This window comes from Corythoichthys intestinalis, chromosome 14 (assembly GCF_030265065.1).
Source record: "Corythoichthys intestinalis isolate RoL2023-P3 chromosome 14, ASM3026506v1, whole genome shotgun sequence".
Lineage (NCBI taxonomy): Eukaryota > Metazoa > Chordata > Actinopteri > Syngnathiformes > Syngnathidae > Corythoichthys > Corythoichthys intestinalis.
Window position 1 is genome coordinate 31,247,143 of NC_080408.1, and position 23,818 is coordinate 31,270,960.

Here is a 23,818-nt window from a genome sequence, read left to right on the forward strand (position 1 = left end):
AAGTCATACCTTCGATAAAAAAGGTCGAACTGTTACTATTACATGGGGTAAACTGCTACGCACTTTACGTACATGTACTGTAGCTGGGAGCTACGATGAAGAATACGACTTTTTTTCTTGTAGTACTACTGCGACTTTAATCTCGTAGTCCTTATTCTCCCTCCTCTATTAGGCCCTAATCCTCCATCGTACATTTCCCCAACAAACAGACTAAAAAAAAAATGTCCTTCCGCTGCCAGGAAGCCACTGTGAATTGGTAGTGGCCACGCGCTGTGAACTTGGGTTGTTGCTAGCGGCGATGGTCTGAAGGCGGTCTGAAGGACGGTCTGAAGGGCATTGGTATCTTGAACTTTTATTCGCAACCCAAGACAAAAAAAGCCAAAAACTTAGAGGTGGCAAAATTCCTATTTCAAAGGGGTGTTAAGTAACCGCTTCCTCCAGAAGTGGCCCGTCACGCAGATAACACTTCACGTCAGTCATGATAACATGTCAAGTGTGGCCTACGAGATGGAGCTGGAGCAGTACACCCGCGGAGAAACCTTGCATCACGCTTCACTTTCATTTTCACCAACATCACAGAAAGCCGTCAACCTGTGCAGAAACGCTTGAGCTTTAAATGCAATATCTGTCATCTACCCACATGTTTGTTTGCATTCGTCACCCTACAAAGGTGATAAAATGAATGCGTCTATATGTATATTATATGTATATGTACAGTAAATATACGGCAGGCCCAGAATCTCTGAGGAGACGTTCAGGAGTTGATCATGGTTCTCATCAGTATTTAAATGACACCGCGGGAAACGGCTTTCCTCTCGACGGAAGGCAAAAACAATTACCTTGATGCCAGCCGAGCGGCATTTACCCACGGCGTCGGGCACGGCGGCGCGCGGCGGATCAATCATGGAGATGAGGCCCAGGAAGCACAGCTGCTCGGTGGGGAAGTTGATGTCGTCGCAGTCGAAGGCAAACCCTCTGGGGAACTGAGATGGCGGCAAGTTGAGCTGGCAGAAGCCTGACAGACCGACAAAAACATGCATCAGACCGGGCTCAGATTGAAAACTTAAAAAAAAAAAATGGATTGACACAGCTCCACTAAAGTTAGGACGCTGACACAATACATTGATGTCGCATGATAAGTGGATTCTTAAGATTTTTTACGATCTTGAAATTTCATCATAATACTCAATTATAATTCTGATTCTTAAAAATGACTGAGTAAGTCATTCGTGGTTTTGACAGCTTTTTTTTTTTTTTTTTTTATATATATACTAATATTTCATTGAGTGATTTGGCTAATAGGTTCTGTCATTTTAAAGGTAAACTTTAAACAATTAATTTACTAAATATATGAAAATGATCAAATGTAAATATAATACTTTAATCCATACCGCATCTCCTCACAAGGGTCTTGGAGTGCTGGAGCCTATCCCAGCTAAATATGTGCATTAGGTGAGACACTTCCTGAACTTGTTTCCAGACAATTGCAGGGAACATATAGGCAAAAAACGTTCTCACAGTTGCGGAGAATTTGCAGTGTTTTATCAACCTAGCATGCAAATTATTGGGATGTAGGGCGAAGGTCACTATACCCGGAGAAAACCCACGGAGGCACTTGGATAACATGCAAACACCACACAGGAAAGTCGGGGTCCGAGTTTGAACCCTAGATCTCAGAATTGCGAGGTGTAGTGTTAACCAGAGGAATGAGGAATTACAAATAATTATAATTAGTGTTGCAACAATTAATCTATAAACTTGAGTAATTTGATTAGAAAAAAAGCTTCGAATCAAATTCTGCTACTTTGAGGATTTGTTTACTCAAAGTTGCGTTGTAATGGTTTGTTTCGAAAGAGTTTGCATTCAGTTTTAGTGATTTTTTTCCCCTTTTTTTATTCAATATGTGATTTAATGCGATTATTATGTATAATTTTATTTTCTGTTTTGAACGTCTTTAACATTATTTTGATTTAATGTGATTTTTATGACCCTCGTGTGATGTAAAGCACTTTGAATTGCCTTGTGTTGAATTGTGCTATACAAATTAATTTGCCTTGCCTTAAACTGACCCCTAGTGGCAACAGTGAATGGATCCAGCTGCTCCCTGTTAAGACCAACATCAGGTAGTATCTTAAGTTTTTGTTTGAGCTAATATGATTGTTCATGCATTCGTAACTCTCAGTTTATAGGTATATTCAGCAGTTTTTTGTGGGAATATGTGTTTCAACGATTTGTTAGGAGGATTGTTAGAAAAAAAAAGCATTTCATAGCATTTAAGCTAGCAGAATTTTTCTATGCATTTTTCTTTGTTCTACTTCGATCCTCATTTATTATTATTATTTTTTAGTACCGTTTGAGGCAAAGCTCAGCCATTTCATTTTTAAATGCATTTCTTGCTCATATGACATGAAAGTGCAATTCTGCTCAGTTTGAAAAAACACTCGGGAATTTTATTATGTATTCGCATTTAATGCTCTTATGAAAGTGCAAACTTAGCAAGCCTTTGTTTTACATCTCCCAAAATGTATCCTGCAATGCATTAAACGTTCCTAATCCAATTACGCGATTATTCGAACTAAGTAATTGACTAAACCTAATGCAGCTGTAAACGCGTCTCCAACATTTTGTGTCTCCTCAGCGTTTGGCATACGTTCTCATTTGGATAAAGTGCATCGATAAACACGGTGGACTTCTTACAATAGACTGCAGCCTGTGTTAAGATCGTTCATGGCGCGTATGCTTGTATGAGCACGAAAACAAAGCAATCAGCACCAGAAACATAAAAATAGTAGCCTGTCTGAAGTGGGTTAGAAAAGTGTTTTCGCCAAGCGGGGATTCAGTGGAGGTTCAGTGAAACACCACTGCTGGAGCGGGGACCAGTGTGGACGTGTACAGGCGCATGTTCGACAAGAGAGGTCGACCCAAGGCCTCTCTACTGAAGGTAAGAAAAAGGGCTTTTGGGCGCAGTCTCAATTAAAATATCAGTGCTCTGTGTACTCATCAGGGTATTGGTGGAACATGGATTGAGAAGAAAATTACATTAAATCAACTGAAACAATTGGGATAATGTATTTTTGTACTCAAAATTTCAAATGAAAATATTATAGAAAGACGTCAGTGTGAAGAACTAAAAGAAATTTAAAAGGCATTCACAGAAAACAAATTCTAATGAAATAATATTAAGTCAGGAAAAGTTAAAGGCTTTTGTAGCTTTGGAATTGATTGCCATATTTGGCATCCAAACTGTGATATCTCCCACAATGAATCAATAGCGTAGTCTGCCATACCCTTTAAGTCTTTCTATAATAGATTTATGTTGCCGGCGATAAATACGCACAGCTGCCGTAAACGCGTCTCCAACATTTTGTGTCTCCTCAGCGTTTGGCAAGCGTTCTCATTTGGATAAAGTGCAGCGATAAACACCGTGCACTTCTTACGAGAGACATTTGCCTCAACTAGCCTCTTACCCGAGGAGATGATAAAAGATAATGGGCGCCCTCACTGCCCGGCCCAAACCACCCCACCCCGCCTTATAAGAAAAACTCTACCGAGCACTCGTTCTCCCAGCCCGCCCAGCTCCATGTAGGCGTTCTGGAAGGCGTCTCTCCAATTTTCATCTATGTTTTGCTCCTGGCCATGGATCATGATGGTGCTGCACCTAGAGATAAATGCAAATAATAACAATATCAACTGCCATTTGCAAATGAGAATAAAAAAATTGAAAAACCATATGACTGAATGCTGTAAGTCTTAAATTTTAATACAGATTTTAAAGAAGGAATGTTGTATTGGGTAAAATGGTGCATTGTGGAGTTTATAAATATATCAAGTTTGACCAGAGGCATTAAGGTGTATGTTTTCAAAAACATGTCACGTATATAAGAAATATAATGCAATAATTGATTTTGTGAAGTCGATGTTTATGTTTCTCACGTTTCTTCACTGTAGTGTTTGTAGTTCGATTGTTTTGCACGCACGTAGGAAGATTTACCAAGGTTTATGGTTCATTCTTGCTGTGCGGTCGATAGTATCGCCCGCTGGGAGCCAGATTTTTAAAAATGCCGGAATTCCCACCAAGAAAGTCCACGAAAAACAAAATGATTGCGGGCGATCAAGGGATTTAACCTGGTGTTCTGTCAGATTAGTATACATTGAAAGAAAAACTTACAGTACCTATATTTTCCACCCACTGCTTTTCCACACATTCAATGCTGTTCAAAGCAATTTATCATCAGGGGTGAAAGTGGCTGGAATTTCTTGCCAGAACTCCCAGACATGAAGATCGCCACGGAACCAGAATTAATTTTTTTGTTTGTATGTTTGTCTATTCGTTTTGGGGAGGGGGTGGGTCAAACCTCCTAAAACCGCTGAAATGCAGATATAACTGCTTTTGGCATAGTTATTTATATAACACAAACAAAATATTTCATTCAAAATTGTATTTCTTCAATGATTTGCAAAAAAAAAAAAAAAAAGCTGTAACCCCAACCTCCATCTCCTAATCCCCCCCACCCCACATTTCCTCATATCTAAACGCAATTTTAACTATTTAATAACATTGGATGTACATTAAAATTGAAGCGAATGTAAACATTTGCAATTCATATTAACAATAGATATAGGTAACATACAGTACAGGCCAAAGGTTTGAACACACCTCATTCAATGCAACACAAATGAAGGTCTCAATCCGTTTGATAAAGCAATAAATTCCACTAATCAACCCTGAAAAGGCATACCTGTGAAGTCAAAAACCATTTAGGTGACTCCCTCTTGAAGCCCATCAAGAGAATGGCAAGAGTGTACAAAAAAATAATCAGAGCAAAGGGTGGCTACTTTGAAGATTCAATGATATTATACATTTTTAGATATTTCACCTCTTTTGCCAAGTACATAGTTCCACACATGTTCATTCATAGTTCTTTTACCTTCAGTGAGAATTTCAATGACACTTGACAAGTCTAATTAAATGATGTACAGTAGATAAAATAAATAAGCCTCTTGAACTCTTTCCTTTCTCTTAAAGAGCTGATCAATTTTCTGTTGCATTGCCCTTTTTATCGCATCAGTTGAACAAGCTTAGTTCTTTTTTCTTTTGTCTTTTTGCTGTTCCAGAAAACGTGCATTTGAACCAATCAGAGCTAAATATCTCTGCTAATCACATGTCAGTATGTTGGTGTAAGGCAGTGCTTCTCAATTATTTTCTGTTATGCCCCCCGAAGGAAGACGTAAATGTTTCGCGCCCCCCCAAACTCTACCCCCACTGTAAATAGTATCATTTGTCTATAATATTACTCTTATAAGTATGCCTCTGCCTCACATTGTATTTTCTATTAGAGAAAATAACAGAGATCAACTTATAAAGTATAACTTAATTAACATTGTTTTGTTTGTAACAGAAAAGACTTAACGCACATCAATTTGCCTGAATTAATTTTTTTTTAATTTTTTTTTTAAAGTCACATCCAAACTGTAAAAATACACTCAAGGTACATTTTTGACCATTTGATACTGAAAAATAAACTCAGTAAATAAAAACAAATTCAAATTGATTTGAAACATTAACTCATGAGGACAATATGCCAAAAAATTTGACCGAAAAAACAAAACTGAGTAGAAGGAGAAAAAAACCCCAAAAAAAACAGAAGGATAGTTTTTATTTTCGCTGCTCGCTGCTCACAGTACCACCTCCAATTTGCAATGGTATGGGGTTATTTTGCACTGAGCATGCTCACAGTGCTAACTGGTTTACTGATATAACACTGACAAAGCGGGACGATTGTTGGCAATATTCGTCACGTTTTCGCTGAAAAACAACCAAGCGGCTTATGAATGAGATTGGGGTCTCATGTCTTTAAGTGGCGTCTTAATTGATTTGGCTTCCGGCTGTCCGCTATAATCATTTTTAGACACAGTAAACAGTGGTCTTTCCTCATCTACCACTGTATTAAATGTCAAAGCCAAAAGGCAAACGGCCCGCAAAAAGCGCATTCTCGGCGGCCGAGGGAGAACCGTAGGTGAGGGCGGCCATTGTGACGATCCCAAGCCGAAAATGGCACTTCTCGGGCGGACACGTGAGAACTGGAGAAGACAGTGGGTCGCTGCGTGAGTCCGGCCGGAAAACGGCTTTCGAAAATTGCGCACAGCTCTCCAGCTCCTCATGAGTCTCTTCCGTGTGCTCTTGCTTACTTCAAAAATACTGCGCGCACTTTGAAAATGAGAGCGCCACTGCCACCCACTGAGTGGATGTGCAAGTACACTTTATTCTAGTATGGCAAAAAAAAAAAAAAAAAGCATGTTCCCCGAGGTCACACGCGCCACCCCTGGCATCGCTCTGCGCCCTGCTGGGGGGGGGGTGCGCCCCACAATTTGAGAAGTACTGGTGTAAGGAGTGATAACTTTACTACCCAGTATGCAGTGCAATTACTCATTGAGTCACATGATGTTATGTTGAAGGAAGTTCAGTTTATACTGCACAACCGCCGTGGGTAAAATCGCGAATGTTTATTAAAGAAGTCAGCGTGATTACAATGCATCGTATACTTATTAAAACAGTAAGATAGACAACATTAGTATGTCAGCCAATGGCGTACCGCAAGCAACATGTCACTTTTGCTCATTAATATTCATGACGTTAGCAATTGTGGCTAGGCGGGTCAACCTCTCGTTTATCCAGAACAGTAAATGAATGAAAACAGTGGACGAAGAACGACATGTTTACTGAGCTAAACCTACCAATTCTGTCCGAAAATGATGTCCCTGGTGCCAAATTCACTGGTAAAGATGTGAAAAAACATACAAATGTTCAGTTAAAGAGATGGCTTGAGTGTCGGGGGCTGAAAAAGAGTCGAACTGATCCAGAGTTACAGTGTCTTGCAAAAGTATTCGGCCCCCTTGAACCTTGCAACCTTTCGCCACATTTCAGGCTTCAAACATAAAGATATGAAATTTAATTTTTTTGTCAAGAATCAACAACAAGTGGGACACAATCGTGAAGTGGAACAACATTTATTGGATAATTTAAACTTTTTTAACAAATAAAAAACTGAAAAGTGGGGTGTGCAAGATTATTCGGCCCCTTTACTTTCAGTGCAGCAAACTCACTCCAGAAGTTCAGTGAGGATCTCTGAATGATCCAATGTTGTCCTAAATGACCGATGATGATAAATAGAATCCACCTGTGTGTAATCAAGTCTCCGTATAAATGCACCTGCTCTGTGATAATCTCAGGGTTCTGTTTAAAGTGCAGAGAGCATTATGAAAATCAAGGAACACACCAGGCAGGTCCGAGATACTGTTGTGGAGAAGTTTAAAGCCGGATTTGGATACAAAAAGATTTCCCAAGCTTTAAACATCTCAAGGAGCACTGTGCAAGCCATCATATTGAAATGGAAGGAGCATCAGACCACTGCAAATCTACCAAGACCCGGCCGTCCTTCCAAACTTTCTTCTCAAACAAGGAGAAAACTGATCAGAGATGCAGCCAAGAGGCCCATGATCACTCTGGATGAACTGCAGAGATCTACAGCTGAGGTGGGAGAGTCTGTCCATAGGACAACAATCAGTCGTACACTGCACAAATCTGGCCTTTATGGAAGAGTGGCAAGAAGAAAGCCATTTCTCAAAGATATCCATAAAAAGTCTGGTTTAAAGTTTGCCTCAAGCCACCTGGGAGACACACCAAACATGTGGAAGAAGGTGCTCTGGTCAGATGAAACCAAAATTGAACTTTTTGGCCACAATGCAAAACGATATGTTTGGCGTAAAAGCAACACAGCTCATCACCCTGAACACACCATCCCCACTGTCAAACATGGTGGTGGCAGCATCATGGTTTGGGCCTGCTTTTCTTCAGCAGGGACAGGGAAGATGGTTCAAATTGACGGGAAGATGGATGCAGCCAAATACAGGAACATTCTGGAAGAAAACCTGTTGGTATCTGCACAAGACCTGAGACTGGGACGGAGATTTATCTTCCAACAGGACAATGATCCAAAACATAAAGCCAAATCTACAATGGAATGGTTCAAAAATAAACGTATCCAGGTGTTAGAATGGCCAAGTCAAAGTCCAGACCTGAATACAATCGAGAATCTTTGGAAAGAGCTGAAGACTGGTGTTCACAAACACTCTCCATCCAACCTCACTGAGCTCGAGCTGTTTTGCAAGGAAGAATGGGCAAGAATGTCAGTCTCTCGATGTGCAAAACTGATAGAAACATACCCCAAGCGACTTGCAGCTGTAATTGGAGCAAAAGGTGGCGCTACAAAGTATTAACGCAAGGGGGCCTAATAATATTGCACGCCCCACTTTTCAGTTTTTTATTTGTTAAAAAAGTTTAAATTATCCAATATATGTTGTTCCACTTCAAGATTGTGTCCCACTTGTTGTTGATTCTTGACAAAAAATTAAAATTGTATATCTTTATGTTTGAAGCCTGAAATGTGGCGAAAGGTTGCAAGGTTCAAGGGGGCCGAATACTTTTGCAAGGCACTGTAGCTTTTCTATCAACACCTTTTTCTTGCGTAGATTGCCTTACGCCATTCACAATGACATTCTCCTGTTTCAACAATTTATCCTTTACCACCATATGCCCTGTCCTTCTTATATAATTATTCCTCTGGTTGTCTTACGTCTCTGACCGTTCTTGGGGGCAATTTACATTGTTATTGTTGTGTAGCGATCGCAAATGAACACTTCATTTTTTCATTAACAACAAATTTTAATTCTATAATTTATTTTTACTTCGCCCATACTAAAGTTTTTTGTATTTTTACAACAGAAAAGGTAACAGTGGCAGTCGGATACCATTTAATTTTTTTTCTGGTCATTCATTGTCAGACAGAAGCAGCACAGCAAAATGCCACGCTAAAAAATAAGTAAGAATATTAAAATCGCTTATCTCTTTATCATCTGAAGGACCATGGCCCCCAACAAAACGTTTACTGCATATGAAACGTGAATGGCTCCACCTTGCTGGTATTAAACTGGCCTTTTGGACATCCGCACAAGTTGATGCATTCTTCACATTTTCTCCTCCGAGTTTTTGGTTTTGGGAAACGTATGAAGAAAACATCCTTCATATGTCGTAATGTCTGGAGTCGTTTCTATAAGTTCCATAGCAGCAGTGTTTGATCGGCCTGTTCTTTTTTGAAAGATTACTGGAGAAAACAAGCAGACCATGGTTTGTATGCGAGGGTGTGTCGAAATTTGTCTCACTTCCACGTTACGATGGCGACGTCACGGTCTAAAACAGCATTCGTGCGGTACGCAACTGAACGGACTACTGAGTCCAAGGTAGTGATGCGCCTCGTCAGACTCGGTTAACTGTAGCTTCTGGGGAAGCTCCGTGCCGTCCGTGGAATATCATGTCGGAACATATGGTCTGACCCACTTTCACCCCTGATCACAATACGTATGCTTTTCAATTAATAGATGTAGTTGTGAACTAACCATATTTGGCGCACACCGAAATGCATCTTATAAAGTTGTGTGGCCGCCAAGTTTTTGGTGTTAAAAAGCAGATACATTTACAGTATTGTCGTTGTACCTTTTTTATTTATTATTTTTTATTTACTTTATTTATTTATTTCATGACTGCCATTGTATTAAGTATACGTCATTTAATAAGACGACATAAGCAATCCAGAAATCTGCATGTTAATATGGAAATAGGTGGCGGCCATACAACTTTATGCACTCCAATGTACAACACACAGGTTTAGTGCACAACTACATCCATAATTTAATAAGTATTATAAGTATTATTAAGTGCTTTGCCCAACAGTTAATGTGTGGAAAAGCAATATATAAGTATACGGCTATGCTACTCTTAAAAAGCATGTTGATCAGACAGAACACTGGATTCTACGAAGAACAACGCTTGGATTCCTGACGTTACTCATGGGATTTGTGAGGCTCACTTTGTTGATGATAAATACCAGTGACTATTTAGTTGTTTGGAAAAAACGAAAAAAAAATCTAATAAAAAAAATTTGCATAACATATAATCATCACTACATACAATGATCACGGTTTTGTGCTTTGCAAAGGAAAAAAAAAACATCAGTGAAGGTTCCAGGGCTAATTATTAAACAGAAATAACTGCCTCACGAGCAGATTTATGGCTAAAACAGAGATACAGTAAGTCACATCAACATTTTTCATCATCCCAGATCTCAAATGGGTTTTGCATTACTCAGATTTTGTTGCCAATACATATTCTAAGCTTCTGTCTAAATCTCCGGTCTTCAGACGTTGAAGTGTCTATTTATTTAACTTTCTTGGAAGTGTTCGTCGTTTCTTTACTGCCCGCTATCACGTTTGTTCTCTTGCCATCCAACCAACTGCACATGTGCCAATTTTTTTTAAACAAAGAACCTCATATTGCTTCTCAGTTGGTGGGAGAATAAAAACGATAACAAAGATACAGGATTTCAGTGAGGTCATAATCATTAAATGATAAGATAATACAACAACCCATATTGCAGTATCCTATTTTTTCCCTTAAAATTACATGTAATTTGTAGCTATTTCTTTTGACCATTACTCTATTAATGAATAAAACCCAACAAACCTTTGCCATATTTTTGATTAACCCACTGCACGTTCAGGTCTATGTGCAGTATTCACAGAGTATTTGTTGCGATAGTTAGCGAAAGAAGAAAAAAAATGTATTATAAACTGTGATAGATATCAAATCAAATTTAACAGGAGGGGCTTGCAGCAATTGACTTTTATGCATCTATGATCTATGCAGTCTATCCACTGGTAGTGATACGGTGAATGTTGATCCATAGACTTCACTATCAGTTGACGAGACAGCTCCTACAGACATTGCGCCACAGCTTCTCGTAGGGGTTCTGGGCCAGGCAATGCGTCACGGAAACTTTCGTTGCGCTAAACTAAAATGCACGCTGCATTCTAACGCCGGATTTAGGTGGAAACAGGACGAAGGTTTTAGTGCATACCACCAGGCAGGAGTATTTCAAGAGTGATTTGGTCGAGGATTCAAGATAATTATTATATAAAATAGCACCATGCATGCACTTTGAAACCTTGTGAAAAATAATAAAATGAATGGGAAAAATTAGGGTAACCTTAGCTTGAAATATTTACGTAAAATGAGTGATTTTTTTTTTTTTGCTTTAATCAAGAATCTAGAGTGTCTTAAGTCCATATCTATAAAAAGTCCGGGATTTACGCATTTATTTACAATAATTTTCAACTGTAAAAGCTCTTTGTTCTGTGATGGACGCCATGTTGGATTGTGTATCCATACACAATAGCATATTTTTACATTAATGATCAGGTCATTTTTGGACAACTGCCCTTTTTTGGCAAAAAAAAACAACAACTAGTCATTTAGACATTTCTGCATTCGTACAAAAAAAAAAATCGGCTTTTCGTGTCTTATTTTATGTAACATTTCAATCTAAATACGGCGAGGGCTAGATAGCCAGCAAGAAATGCTGAGGCTATAGTGACATCGGAATTCAACCAAAATAAGTTGTGATATATAGAAAAATGCAAAATTTGCTTTTTTTGAGTAAAATTAAGATGATTTTGCATGCTTTCCTCAAGTATTAAGCTTCTGATGTGAAAACAATGTTGCTGTTGAAAATAAGATATTTAATGCAATTTTGACATAAGTCACTATTTCGGGCAAAAACTTTATGATATGTTAAATATTGCTATTGATCCTGGAAAATATAGGTGATTATCTCTGCATTTGGTAACCTTTGTGCATCTAACATAGCCATTTTAAGTTTTGTTATACTTATATAAAATAATCAGGATTTTATTAGGGAATGACTTTGAATTTTTTGATGCCGAGCTCACTGAGACTCAGATATGTCTAAGGGAGGTGCCTGTTTTGGTTTTAGGTCGCTAGCTGGTTTTGGCTTTGAAAGTATTTGAATTTTAAGTTTTTGAAAATAGGCCCCCTACGGAGCGGCCCCCGCCCCGTGAACTGATAGTGAAGTCTATGGTTGATTATTACGGCGCTACATGAAAAGCCAAGTACCAGCCTATACACAGAACTGTATTTCGTAGTATTTACTTCAAAAATTAAAAGACAACCTCCCCAAAAATAATAAATAATAAAATAAAAAAATGATGGGAAATCTTTTTTTTTTTTTTGAGGGCATATCACGCAAGAAAATTACACATTACTTGAACAGTATTGTTATTTTATTGCTTGTCTTTTGACTCCCATACGTTACGAATGAAAATATTAGCTCGTGATCGTCTAATTTGGGCTTAACAGGACCTGTCTGTGACACCAACTTCTGCAAAAAATGTCCCCTTCCTAACTATTAGAGAGAAAAAAGCTGAGGGCAGCTATCCACTTGTTTCCTACATACTGTCTATTTGAGTGTGCCATTGATCCATTATTGATGCGCCAACCTGTCCAGGATTCTCTCCGGCGCTCCCTTCATGACCAGAATATGACCGGAAGGATTGTCCTCTGCTTTATGGATGGAGAGCTTTAAAAGAGAAAGGGGGGGGGGGGAAGAGAGTTGTGAGATCCAGTGAGAGATCATAAATAAATCATTGTTGTCCTCCCGTAATGGTGCGGCGTGTGACAAAATGAAATAAACATTAATGAAATCAATGATTTAAATGTGAAGTATTTACAGTGGCATGCATTTTACTTTGAGAAACAGCACCGTGAAATAATGGCATTCATTAAAGTTAAACAAAGCAAGTGAGCGGGATCTTGCAGTTGATCTGCTTAAATCGATTGCTTGTGCCTGGAGGTTCACTTTCGCAACTGGGCTTTCAACGTTTGATACCATCAGCTGACATTTAAAATTACAGCTCAGGGTAATAAGTACAACAGAGGCCTTTTGATACCTGACACTTGTTATAAAAACCTTATATCTCGCTCTTGTTGTTGGACTTTTTTGAAACTATGATGTTCTAGTACGATTACCATATTGTCCAGTATATTTTTATGGTTTGGCTGGACCTACGATTTATACACAGGTGCAATTAATTTGATGTTAAAATATAGAATGAGTGTTTCGGCAGTCTACGACATGCTGCGACGGTGTACTCCTCATGCATTCCTACATTTATTTCTAACTAGGGCTGTCAAAATTATCACGTAAACGGGCAGTAATTATTTTTTTTAATTAATCACGTTAAAATATTTGACGCAATTAACGCACATGCCCCGCTCAGACAGATTTGAATGACAGTACAGTGGAATGCCCACTTGTTAATTGTGTTTTATGGAGTTTTGCCGCCCTTTGCTGGCGCTTTGGTGCGACTGATTTTATAAGCTTCAGCATCCATGAGCATTGTGTATGTAATTATTGACATCAACAATGGCGGGCTACTAGTTTATTTTTTGATTGAAAATGTTATAAATTTTATTAAAACGAAAACATTAAGAGGGGTTTTAATATAAAATTTATATAACTTGTACTAACATTTATCTTTTAAGATCTACAAGTCTTTCTATCCATTGATCGCTTTAACAGAATGTTAATAATGTTAATGCCATCTTGTTATAATAAGCAAATACGGTCCTTATGTTCCGTATGTTGAATGTATATATCCATCTTGTGTTTTATCCTTCCATTCCAACAATAATTTACAGAAAAATATGGCATATTTTATAAATGGTTTGAATTGCGATTAATTGCGATTAATTACGATTAATTAATTTTTAAGCTGGAATTAACTCGATTAAAAATTTCAATCGTTTGACAGCCCTATTTCTAACCAAACCAACTAACCTTTGGCGATTATTTCTGAACGGAAATAAAAGGAGAGTTGGTATTACAGTGATCCCTCGTTTTTCTCGGTTAATGGGGATCAACACCCACTGCAATAAGTGAAAAACTGCGAAGTAGTGCATATAAGACATGTTTTTTCACTTTTTTCCCCAACGTATAATTAAAAAAACTTATATGTATGTATATTCTTCAATACAGTGGGACCTCTACATACGAAGTTAATTCATTCCAGGACCTTGTTTGTAAGTCAAAATGGTTGTATGTCAAGCAGGATTTTCCCATAAGAATACATTATAATTCCAATAATTCGTTCCAGAGCCCGAAAAACTACACTAAATCCTTAATAAATACTTCTGGTACTATTACAAATGGCAATTACACATAGCAAAACACACAAATTATTAATAAAAACTGGAATAATAAAATAATAAGAATACATGTAATAATGTTACGAATCGGGTTCTAATGTGGCGGACGTTTTTTATGCTGTACTTGAATGCACCGCGTGGCTGACGTGACGGTAAGATTGAGAGTGCCTGACCAAGAAAAGTGGCTGGAGCGAGAGTGAGAGATCACTCACAGATCACTGTAGTCATACTTATTTTGAAGTAATACTTATTGCTACATATTTATTTTTTAGTTTCGGTGGGAATTTGTTAAGATACAGAAATCTGGTCAATCTTAAATTTCTGAAAACTGAGCAAAGGAAGACATGAGCCTTGAGCGGAAAATAGACGAGGCATTGGAGGTTCGCTGCATGACAAGCTGGAAACTAACGCGGGCTAGGCAAAGTCACTATAGTTATGTTAAGCTAACAATCAAATAAGTATTATCCAAAACTGAGTTAGAGGTGGTGTGAATGCTAGGAAAGTTGAAGAAAGCTGACGATTTGGCGGTTGTTGAGCAGAAGTCCCGTAACGTTGTAGCTTGCTAAGCTAAAGAAGTTTACGTTAGAATTCGTTAGAACACTGCATGACTGTGTGCAAGGCCGCAGCTGCCTACGAACGTGGTTTCAACACAAAGTTTCGCAACTATTCAATTGTTTTGAAGTGCTCGTTTGCTGTTGAAGAAATGTGACTGTGTTTAGCTACTTGACAAAGTGATGATGCATTTTTTGACTAGTGCAATTTCTAATCGGGAGTGACTTGTAGTCAGAGAAATATGGTCCGCGTTTCTAACAATGTCATATTATTCCTGGTAAAAAGGCATATTGTAATGGTATATTGTTAGTGCCTATGCTATACCTGCTATTTTTTGCCAATGTCACATTGTATATAGTACTTGTTGATAGATGAATTAAAGGTAGCACGGTGAGCCCACTTGTTGTCAATGTCATATTTTATCTAGCACTTGTTGACTGAGCTTTAAAAGGTTACATTTAGGACCTTGTACTTGTTTACCAAGATGTCAAGCAGTACCTGGTACTTATTAGTGGAATTGAAGGGGATTTCAGCCACTTTGGGGTTGAGTCCTCTCATCTTTCGAACATTGCCACAACACAGCTCGATGCACTTAAGCAGTGCTGACTCGGATGCATCACCCGCCGTTTCCCGCTGCAAGAAACACACACACACTCATATTAGCGATTCTGCCTGAAAGCAGAGTTGTCTTTGTCACGTTGCAGCGGAAGCTTTTGCCTGCGGGTGTTCTTTAATTGATTAAAGTTGCACCCTGGAGAGCATTGTTCACTCGCATTATGCCTCTCATTAATAATGTAAAGTAGTGCAGAGCAACATCTGCATCACCGAGAATTGTAGTCGGGCCACAAATGTTGTTGTCCTGGCAATTTTCCGTCAGGAGGAACATAAATACAAAATGTGCAAAGATGACATTTCAGGAGATTAGATCACCTGCACTAGCTGGGTGTCATTTTCTTACAGTGTATCACAAAAGTGAGTACACCTCGCATTTCTGCAGATATTTAAGTATATCTTTTCATGGGACAACACTGAAAAAATGACACTTCGACACAATGAAAAGTAGTCTGTGTGCAGCTTATATAATAGAGTTAATTAATTTTCCCCTCAAAATAACTCAAAATATAGCTATTAATATCTAAACCCCTGGCAACAAAAGTGAGTACACCCCTTAGTAAATACATATATCCTAAATGTCCCAAATTGAGTACTGCTTGTCATTTTCCCTCCAAAAAGTCATGTGACTCGTTACAGGAGTGCTGTCAGCATTGCTGCAGTGATTGAAGAGGTGGGGGGTCAGCCTGTTAGTGCTCAGACCATACACCGCACTCTACATCAAATTGGTGCGCATGGCTGTCACCCAAGAAGGAAGACTCTTCTGAAGACGGTACACAAGAAAGCCCACAAAAGGTTTGCCGAAGACATGTCAACAAAGCACATGGATTACTTGAACAATGTCCTATGGTCTGATGAGAAGAAGATTAATTCGTTTGGTTCCGATGGTCTCAAGCATGTGTGGCGGCGAACAGGTGAGAAGTACAAGGTGTGTCATGCCTACAGCCAAGCATATTGGTGGGAATGACCCCCCCAATGCGACAGCACTCCTTTAACGAGTCACATGACATTTTGGAGGGAAAATGACAAGCAGTACTCAATTTGGACATTTAGGGATGTACGTAGTTCCCATGCGGTGTACTCACTTTTGTTGCCAGGGGTTTAGATATTAATAGCTATGTTTTGTGTTATTTCGAGGGGAAAATAAATTAACTCTATTACAGTATATAAGCTGCACACAGACTACTTTTCATTTTGTCAAAGTGTCATTTTGTCAGTGTTGTTCCATGAAAAGTTATACTTAAATATCTGTAGAAATGCGAGGGGTGTACTCACTTTTGTGATACACTGTAACTCTTTCACTACAATTGAAGCTGGTAGACGGCCAGTCAATTTGAACTCAGAGGGCAGGCAAGCAGTGATCATACACTTTAATGGGAGATCTATTGCCATTAATGACAGCCAATGACATAAAATTGTTTTATCTTCATAGATACCGTCATTGTCATCATACCCCCTTAAATGAATACGAAAATGTACCGGTATATGTGAAATTTAGTGTAGTTTTTATTTTACTTGGATTGATTGAAATTAAGATTCACCTGACAAGTAGGACTCCACACGAACAGAAAAAACACAAAACACGGCCGTCGCTTATGAATGAGGACCCGAAATGAAACATTAGCACTGTGTATCTGTTGATAACAATAAAATGAAACTGAGGATTTTTGACAGCGCATGGAGAGCGAGCACATTCATGCACCATGAATGACAAAGTCTGTGATATTGCTCATTGATCAGAAATTTTCAAAGGTTGGCTTAATCTGAAAATTAGACTTGTATCGGAACCATCACTGAGACACACATTATATATATATATTTATATATATATATATTTTTTTTTTTTTGGCGGGGGGTGACTGTTCAAAATGCTTGATGGAGCTTTAGTTACACTTGGAAATGCAGGGTGTTTATAAATTATATTTTTTTATAGATGGATTTTCGCTATTCAGCGTATTCAGTCCTAACCACTGTATTTTTTTTAAAACAATAACTCACCAAATTATTAGTTTTTTCTTTCTTTCCTTCTTTCTTTTTCTTTCTTTTTAAGAATAAAGGCAACAAATATTACGGCAGGAAATATTTCACTTCGTCATATTTGATTAATATTTTAGTGTTTGATAATTCCTGTTACAGGGGTTCCTGAGTCTTAAAAGCATTGCATTTATGAATTTGGGAATAATATCTTAAAAAGTCTTGAAAAAGTATTTAATTTTCATATCTGGTTCTTAACATTTATGATGCACTGCATGTAACTAGTGTCTCATTTCTCCTCAGAAGTGCAAATTTGATTAAATAACGCAGCCTAAATAAATAAACAGGGCCATAGACTTCACTATCAGTTGATGAGACAGCTCCTCCAGACATTGGGTGGCTTTCAATGCGATAAACTCAAACACACAACGTTGATTTTCCATCAAAATCATCAGTATGGTTGACATCGAACTTTTCGACGATAAACAATGTTGAATCAATGTTGCAAATATTGAATACAAAAACCTTTCACTACTCATCAATACATTTAGGAGCATGAGACTGCCTTTCATAATATCATATAACACAAGGTTCCTACAGGTTTCATCAAGTTAAATTTAAGACTTTTTAAGACCTAATTAAAACCATTTTTTAAAAATGCAACTATTCAATCCGTCTAAATGTATGACAATATTGTGCTCACAATTGCAGACCAGACCCAATATCTTGCTGTAAGAATTGAGCAAGTAAAGTTTCAATTAAAACAGTCATGACAACTGGTTGTGTTTGGTTAAATTCGATGTTAATTTAAAAAAAAAAAAAAAAAAATTAAGAAATCCAAAAACACTCAACACCGCACAACATGATTCATTTATATTCATACATTATCTCCATAAGCTATTATGTACTTATAATAAAATCTAATGACATGTTATTGAAGAAGCTGATTTTTCGGCATTATGTAAAGCAATTAAAGACAACTCTGGCAGCGGGTCCATTAAAGTGCTATTTAGATCTTAATAATAGAGTTCTGAGAAGGGTTGTCTACTCCCTGCTGGCACACTGCATCATGAGTGTGAAAGTACCAATGCTTTTTATGCGCTTATAATTGGCTACCAGCACTTGTGGAGCTGAGAGACTCATGAGGGAAAAAATGAGAGCGAAAGTAAAATAGTGGACATCTGAGTTGGGTACATGGAGATGAGGTCTGAGGCTGTTTTTCCCCCCTATCTGTAGTGATTTTCAGTGCCACCTTCCCTCCCAGTCAAAACTGATTCAATGGTCACAGTGCATTCCATAATGGTAGGACATGTTAAATCCTATCCTTTAAAATATTCCGCATTAAAAAAAAAATGCAGTTTTTGACTAAACTGACTTCTGATACCAAAATCTTAAAAAAAAAAAATCTTCATAATATCTTTTTAAAATGCCAACATGGAGTACCCGCGTGAATGCAATTTTTCTGTTGTTCCACCACTAAATGACCAAATCGAATCTAAAATAAAACAGTAAGAATTAAATTTTAATTATTTGGTGGGGGGGGTGCCTATTGTTTGATTCATTGGTGTCTGACTGTGTGTCTGATTTGTTGGGAAAAACACACACAATATACTGAATATGTATATATTATATATATATTAGGGGTGGGAACCTCTTGGTACCTCACGATATGATTTGCGATACAAAGCTCACGGTAATGATGATCTCACGATATGGCGATAAAACGCTTATCAATACATTTGTCAGGGAATCATTCTAGGATATTTACCAAAACAAGTCATAAACAGGCTACAGTGGTACCTCAACATACGATCGCTTCGACACACTTTTCGACATCCGACGTGAAATTTGACTTGCCATTTGTTTCTACATCCGACGACATGCTCTAAATACGACGATCTATAACAGCACCAAAGTCTCTGTTTGCCTGCAAGACGGACGCACGGCATATTTTCTTGTGAGAAAAATCAACATGGGTTCCAACCATGTTGGTGCAGGTGGTGAAAAAAAAGGGGAAAAAAGTGATGCTTATCATTGAAACGTAGATGGATATTAATGGATATGATAGAAAAATATGAGCGTGGAGTGCGCATCCGTGATATGGCTCAACAACGCAGCCGTAGACGGTCTATGATCCGGGCGGTCCTCCTCCGTTTGCCAGTCTTTATAAGTTAAGGTGGCAATTATTATTGTGGTAACATCGCCAAATAAATCACCAGCTTCGTCAGGTTGCTAATCATTTATGCCATCAACTTGTGCAACACAACACGCCTAGTGTCGCTCGCAGCAAATAAACAAAATTCACTCCATCAAGTCAGCCACGCGGTGCGTTTGTTGTGTGGGGTTATTAGACATTTACCACACAGTAGGATTGAACAGAACAGGACGCAGCTTTATTTCTTATTGCATGCACTGAACACTTCTTCTCCCCGACCCTTAGTTCTATCCTGCCACAGCTCTTGGGATAGCGCCCTCTATAGGACTCTTATATTACATGAACACAACATCTTCCCCTTATCAACAAAGGATACTTATACCATGAGCTCTCAATGTATCAAAATAACATTCACGTATACTGCTCAGTATTTAGTATGTAACTCAAAAACTCAAACTTAAACTGTTAAACAAATAAGGCATTCCTTTGCACTCATTTAAACATGACAAAGTCCTTGGTCCAACTTGGTGGTTTTCTATTCCTGGTAGGCCTAGGTGCAGAACCAGACTCAGGATCAGGTGGTTTGTCAGTCCCGTGCTCAATACAGTCCATTGCATTGTCCAAGTTAGGTTCTGGGTTCAACTCCGGCAATCTGGATAAGCGTGAGGTGTTCCAGACCCGTCCATCATCTAGCAAGTAACTGTTAGAACTTTTCCTGGCCACAACAGTCATTGGTTTGGTGAACTTCCGGTCTCCTTTCTTTACTTTCCATGGCTTCCTTACCCGAACTTTGTCACCAGGCCGGAATGCTGTTGTTTTGGCATGTCGGTGAGCATCTGTGTATTCTTTTGATTTTATTTGTTTTTGCTTGACTCTTTCACGCATAGTGTGATCATCTGTGGACGGTACAGGCATCTCTTTAATTACCAGCTTTGTTCTCATTCGACGTCCATGGAGCAGTTCTGAAGGGGATACTCCAGTGGTGGAATGAGGTGTTGCTCTGTAGTCCATCAGGAATGTTCTCAGGAATGTTTTCCATGGTTGCTTTTGGATTGTAGCGGACTGTAAACAGTCTTTGATAACACGGTTAAAACGTTCTACCTCACCATTAGCTCTCGGGTAGTATACCGATGATTTCAAGTGTATAATCTCCCTTTTCTTGAGGAACTCGGCAAACTCAGTGGAGACGAACTGAGGTCCGTTATCACTGACCAGCTCTCTTGGATTCCCCTCTCGACAGAAAATATTGGTCAGGAACTGAATCACAGTAGCGGTGTCAGTACGGGGAGTGAAAGCCACTTCAGGCCATTTGCTATAGTAATCAACTAGTGTTATAGCAAACCTACAGTCAGCAGGTGCTATCTCGAACGGGCCCACAATGTCCACTGAAACCTTCTCCCAGGCAGCGGCTGGCAGAGGTACAGGATGAAGCGGAGCATCATGGGTTATGGTTGTTTTGTCGTTCTGACGGCAGGTTGTACAGTTTTTAACAAATGTCTGTATTTGTGAGTCCATCTTGTACCACCAATACAGTTCTCTGAGGCGTTGTTTTGTCCTAACAATGCCTTGGTGTGTCTCATGAGCGATATCAATGAGCCTTTTCTGCATGGACTCAGGCACAAGTAAACGATGAGTGCCTCTGATGACACAGTCCTCAATGACCACAAGCTCATCTCTAATCAGATTGTAGGGCTGTAATTCAGGATCAAGCGCTGTCTTCTTTGAAGGCCAGCCCCTCTTTATCTGAGCGCGCAGCTTTGTTAGCACCGGGCAGGCGCGGCAGGCGGACTGAAAGTCATCCTCAGAAACAGCACTTAGGTCAGTGAGAATGGTAGCAACAGACTCCACATTCTCAGCATATGCGGCATCCGTCTCTGGTAGTGGGAGTCTCGATAGGCAGTCAGCAACATTGTTCAGTGATCCTTTTCTATATTCGACATTATAGTCAAACTCCATCAAACGAGCAGACCACCTGGCTATCCTTAGGCCAGCGCGGTTGTTCCCTTTGGTCGTGAGGAGTGTAGTTAACGCTCGATGATCGGTGCGCAGAAGGAATTTTCTTCCCCAGAGCCATGTTCGCCACTTTTCAACAGACCAAACGCATGCTAGCGCTTCCTTCTCGACAATGGAATACTTTCTTTCAGCATCCGACAGACTGCGAGAGCCAAAAGCCACAGTACGTTCTTCACCATTGTTGTCCATTTGAGTAAGGACGGCTCCAAGTCCATAGTCGGAAGCATCAGTAGATACTATGGTAGACTTGTCGGGATCAAATAGTGCTAGTGCAGGGTTGTTCACAATCAGACGTATGACTTGGTCAAAACTCACTTGACATTCATCATTCCATTTAAATGTACTGTTCTTTCTCAATAAAGCTCTTAAGGGCTCCACAACATCAGCATAGTTGGGAACAAATTTATTGTACCAGGTTGTCAGCCCCAGGAATGAGCGCAGCGTAGCAAGGTCAGTAGGAGGCGGAGCATTCAGAATTGCAGTTACGTGAGAATCATCTGGCAGCAGACCATCCGGGCCAATCTTGCAGCCAAGAAAACTCAGAGTAGTTTGACGAAATTTGCATTTGTCCATGTTCAGTCTCAGGCCTGCATTGTTTATTTTACGTAGCACAGCCTTCAAATTTTCATCATGCGCCGCTTCAGAAGTTCCATAGACGATGACATCATCAAGGTAGCACTGTACACCTTTAAGTCCACTGAGGATCATTGACATCATCTTCTGAAACGCGGCAGGGGCGGAGCTAAGACCGTATGGAACTCTGCAATATTGGAACAGTCCGTCGTGTGTCACAAAAGCAGTTAGCCCTCTGCTATCTTCATGCAGCTTCAGTTGATGATACGCGGATTTGAGATCTAGGGTAGAAAACATTACAGCACCACTCAGCTCAGACATTATGTCCTCAATCAACGGCAGAGGATGCCCATCTACAACGACAGATTTGTTCGGTTCCCTCAAGTCCACACACATACGAATGCCACCAGTTTTCCTCTGGGTGACTACGATTGGGGATACCCACTCAGATGCATCAACTCTCTCGATAATTCCGTTTTCTTCCAGGTTTTTTAGTTCACTTGACACAGCATCACGCACTGAAAGAGGTAATCGGCGGAGCTTTTGTTGAACTGGCTTGACTTCTGGCCGTATCTTTACCTTGTGAACAAAGTCTTTTGCACATCCAAACGCAACTGGAGCTTTCACTGTTTGTTTGGTTGAGGCTTCAGTTTGATGAAGGGTTGCACAGACCGTAGCACTGTCAGATAGCAACTGTCCTCCTTTTATCTCCAACTCAAGAGCAGCAACAAGGTCCATACCAAGTATAGGTGTTCCCGTTTTGACAATGTAAAAATCAGTAGTAGCACTCTTGTTATGGTAAGTAACTTCAGCTTTAAGACACCCTAACACATTCAATTTATCTTTAGAATATGTAACCAGTTGCACTTTGGGTTCATTTAGCTTACTCAAACTAAAGTGATTACGGTACACATCACTAGGCAGTATAGAAACACCTGACCCTGTATCAATAAGCATCTCAATATCACAAGCCTGAGCAGTAGGTGCAGTAATAGTAGCAGTACACATTAACTTAGAAATGTCAATACCACTGTTCACAGCCAAGACAGTAATTTCAGGCACAATCACGTCATCACTATCATTAGACACTTCATTTACAGGCTTAGCAGAGGATTTACAAACGCGAGAATAATGCCCTATTTTTCCACACATTTTACATTTGCAGTCTTTAGCAGGACAAGATTTATCATTAGCAAGATGGTTTTCAGACCCACAACGGTAGCATGTGTTGCCTTTTCCGTCCATCTTTGACTTGCTTTTCCCGTCCATCTTTGACTTGCTCCACTTTGTTTTGAAATTGCCCTTCTTTTTCACGTGCACCGCGGCAACATCTTTTGAAGTATCGCTCTCCATAATGGCCTTTGCATTGGCTATAGCAGCTTCAATATGCTGAGCTATGTCCAGTGTTCTTTCTAGAGTCAAAGTCTCCTCCATTAGCAGTCTTTCACGTATGCGCGGATTGTTGGTCGCGCAGCATCTCATTCTCGATGTTGCCAAATCCACAATGTTTAACGAGCTCACGCAATGCCGCAACGTAGTGATCTGTAGACTCACCCACCGCTTGTGCCCGCTGGCGAAAACGGTACCTCTCGGCGACAACATTCACTTTCGGAGAAAAGTATTTTTCCAAAGCGCTCACAGTCCCTGTGAAGTCATCAGTATCGAGTGGCAAAGTGCTGTAGATTCGTTGTCCTTCTGTTCCCAAGCAGTGAATAATCAAGGCTCTCTTCCTCTCCGCGGGAAAGTTATGTCCCCCGATAGCAAGCAAATAGTTGTCGTACAACTTTTTCCACGCTTCGAATGCGATCTTTGGTTCACCCGGG

The 23,818-nt window shown here is 39.4% G+C and overlaps 1 protein-coding gene across 2 annotated transcripts in view; it reads right to left on the reverse strand.

The window, feature by feature from the left end:
* atp1a2a (ATPase Na+/K+ transporting subunit alpha 2a) overlaps positions 1–23,818 on the reverse strand; it is a 141,526-nt gene that overhangs the window by 46,433 nt on the left and 71,275 nt on the right. For both annotated transcript variants that reach the window (XM_057857117.1, XM_057857118.1), the window contains exons 11-14: positions 15,167–15,301; positions 12,409–12,488; positions 3,549–3,658; positions 840–1,015 (exon numbers count right to left, since the gene is read on the reverse strand). In XM_057857117.1, the coding sequence (XP_057713100.1) occupies positions 840–1,015; positions 3,549–3,658; positions 12,409–12,488; positions 15,167–15,301 (501 nt within the window). The remainder of the gene's footprint in view (positions 1–839; positions 1,016–3,548; positions 3,659–12,408; positions 12,489–15,166; positions 15,302–23,818) is intronic.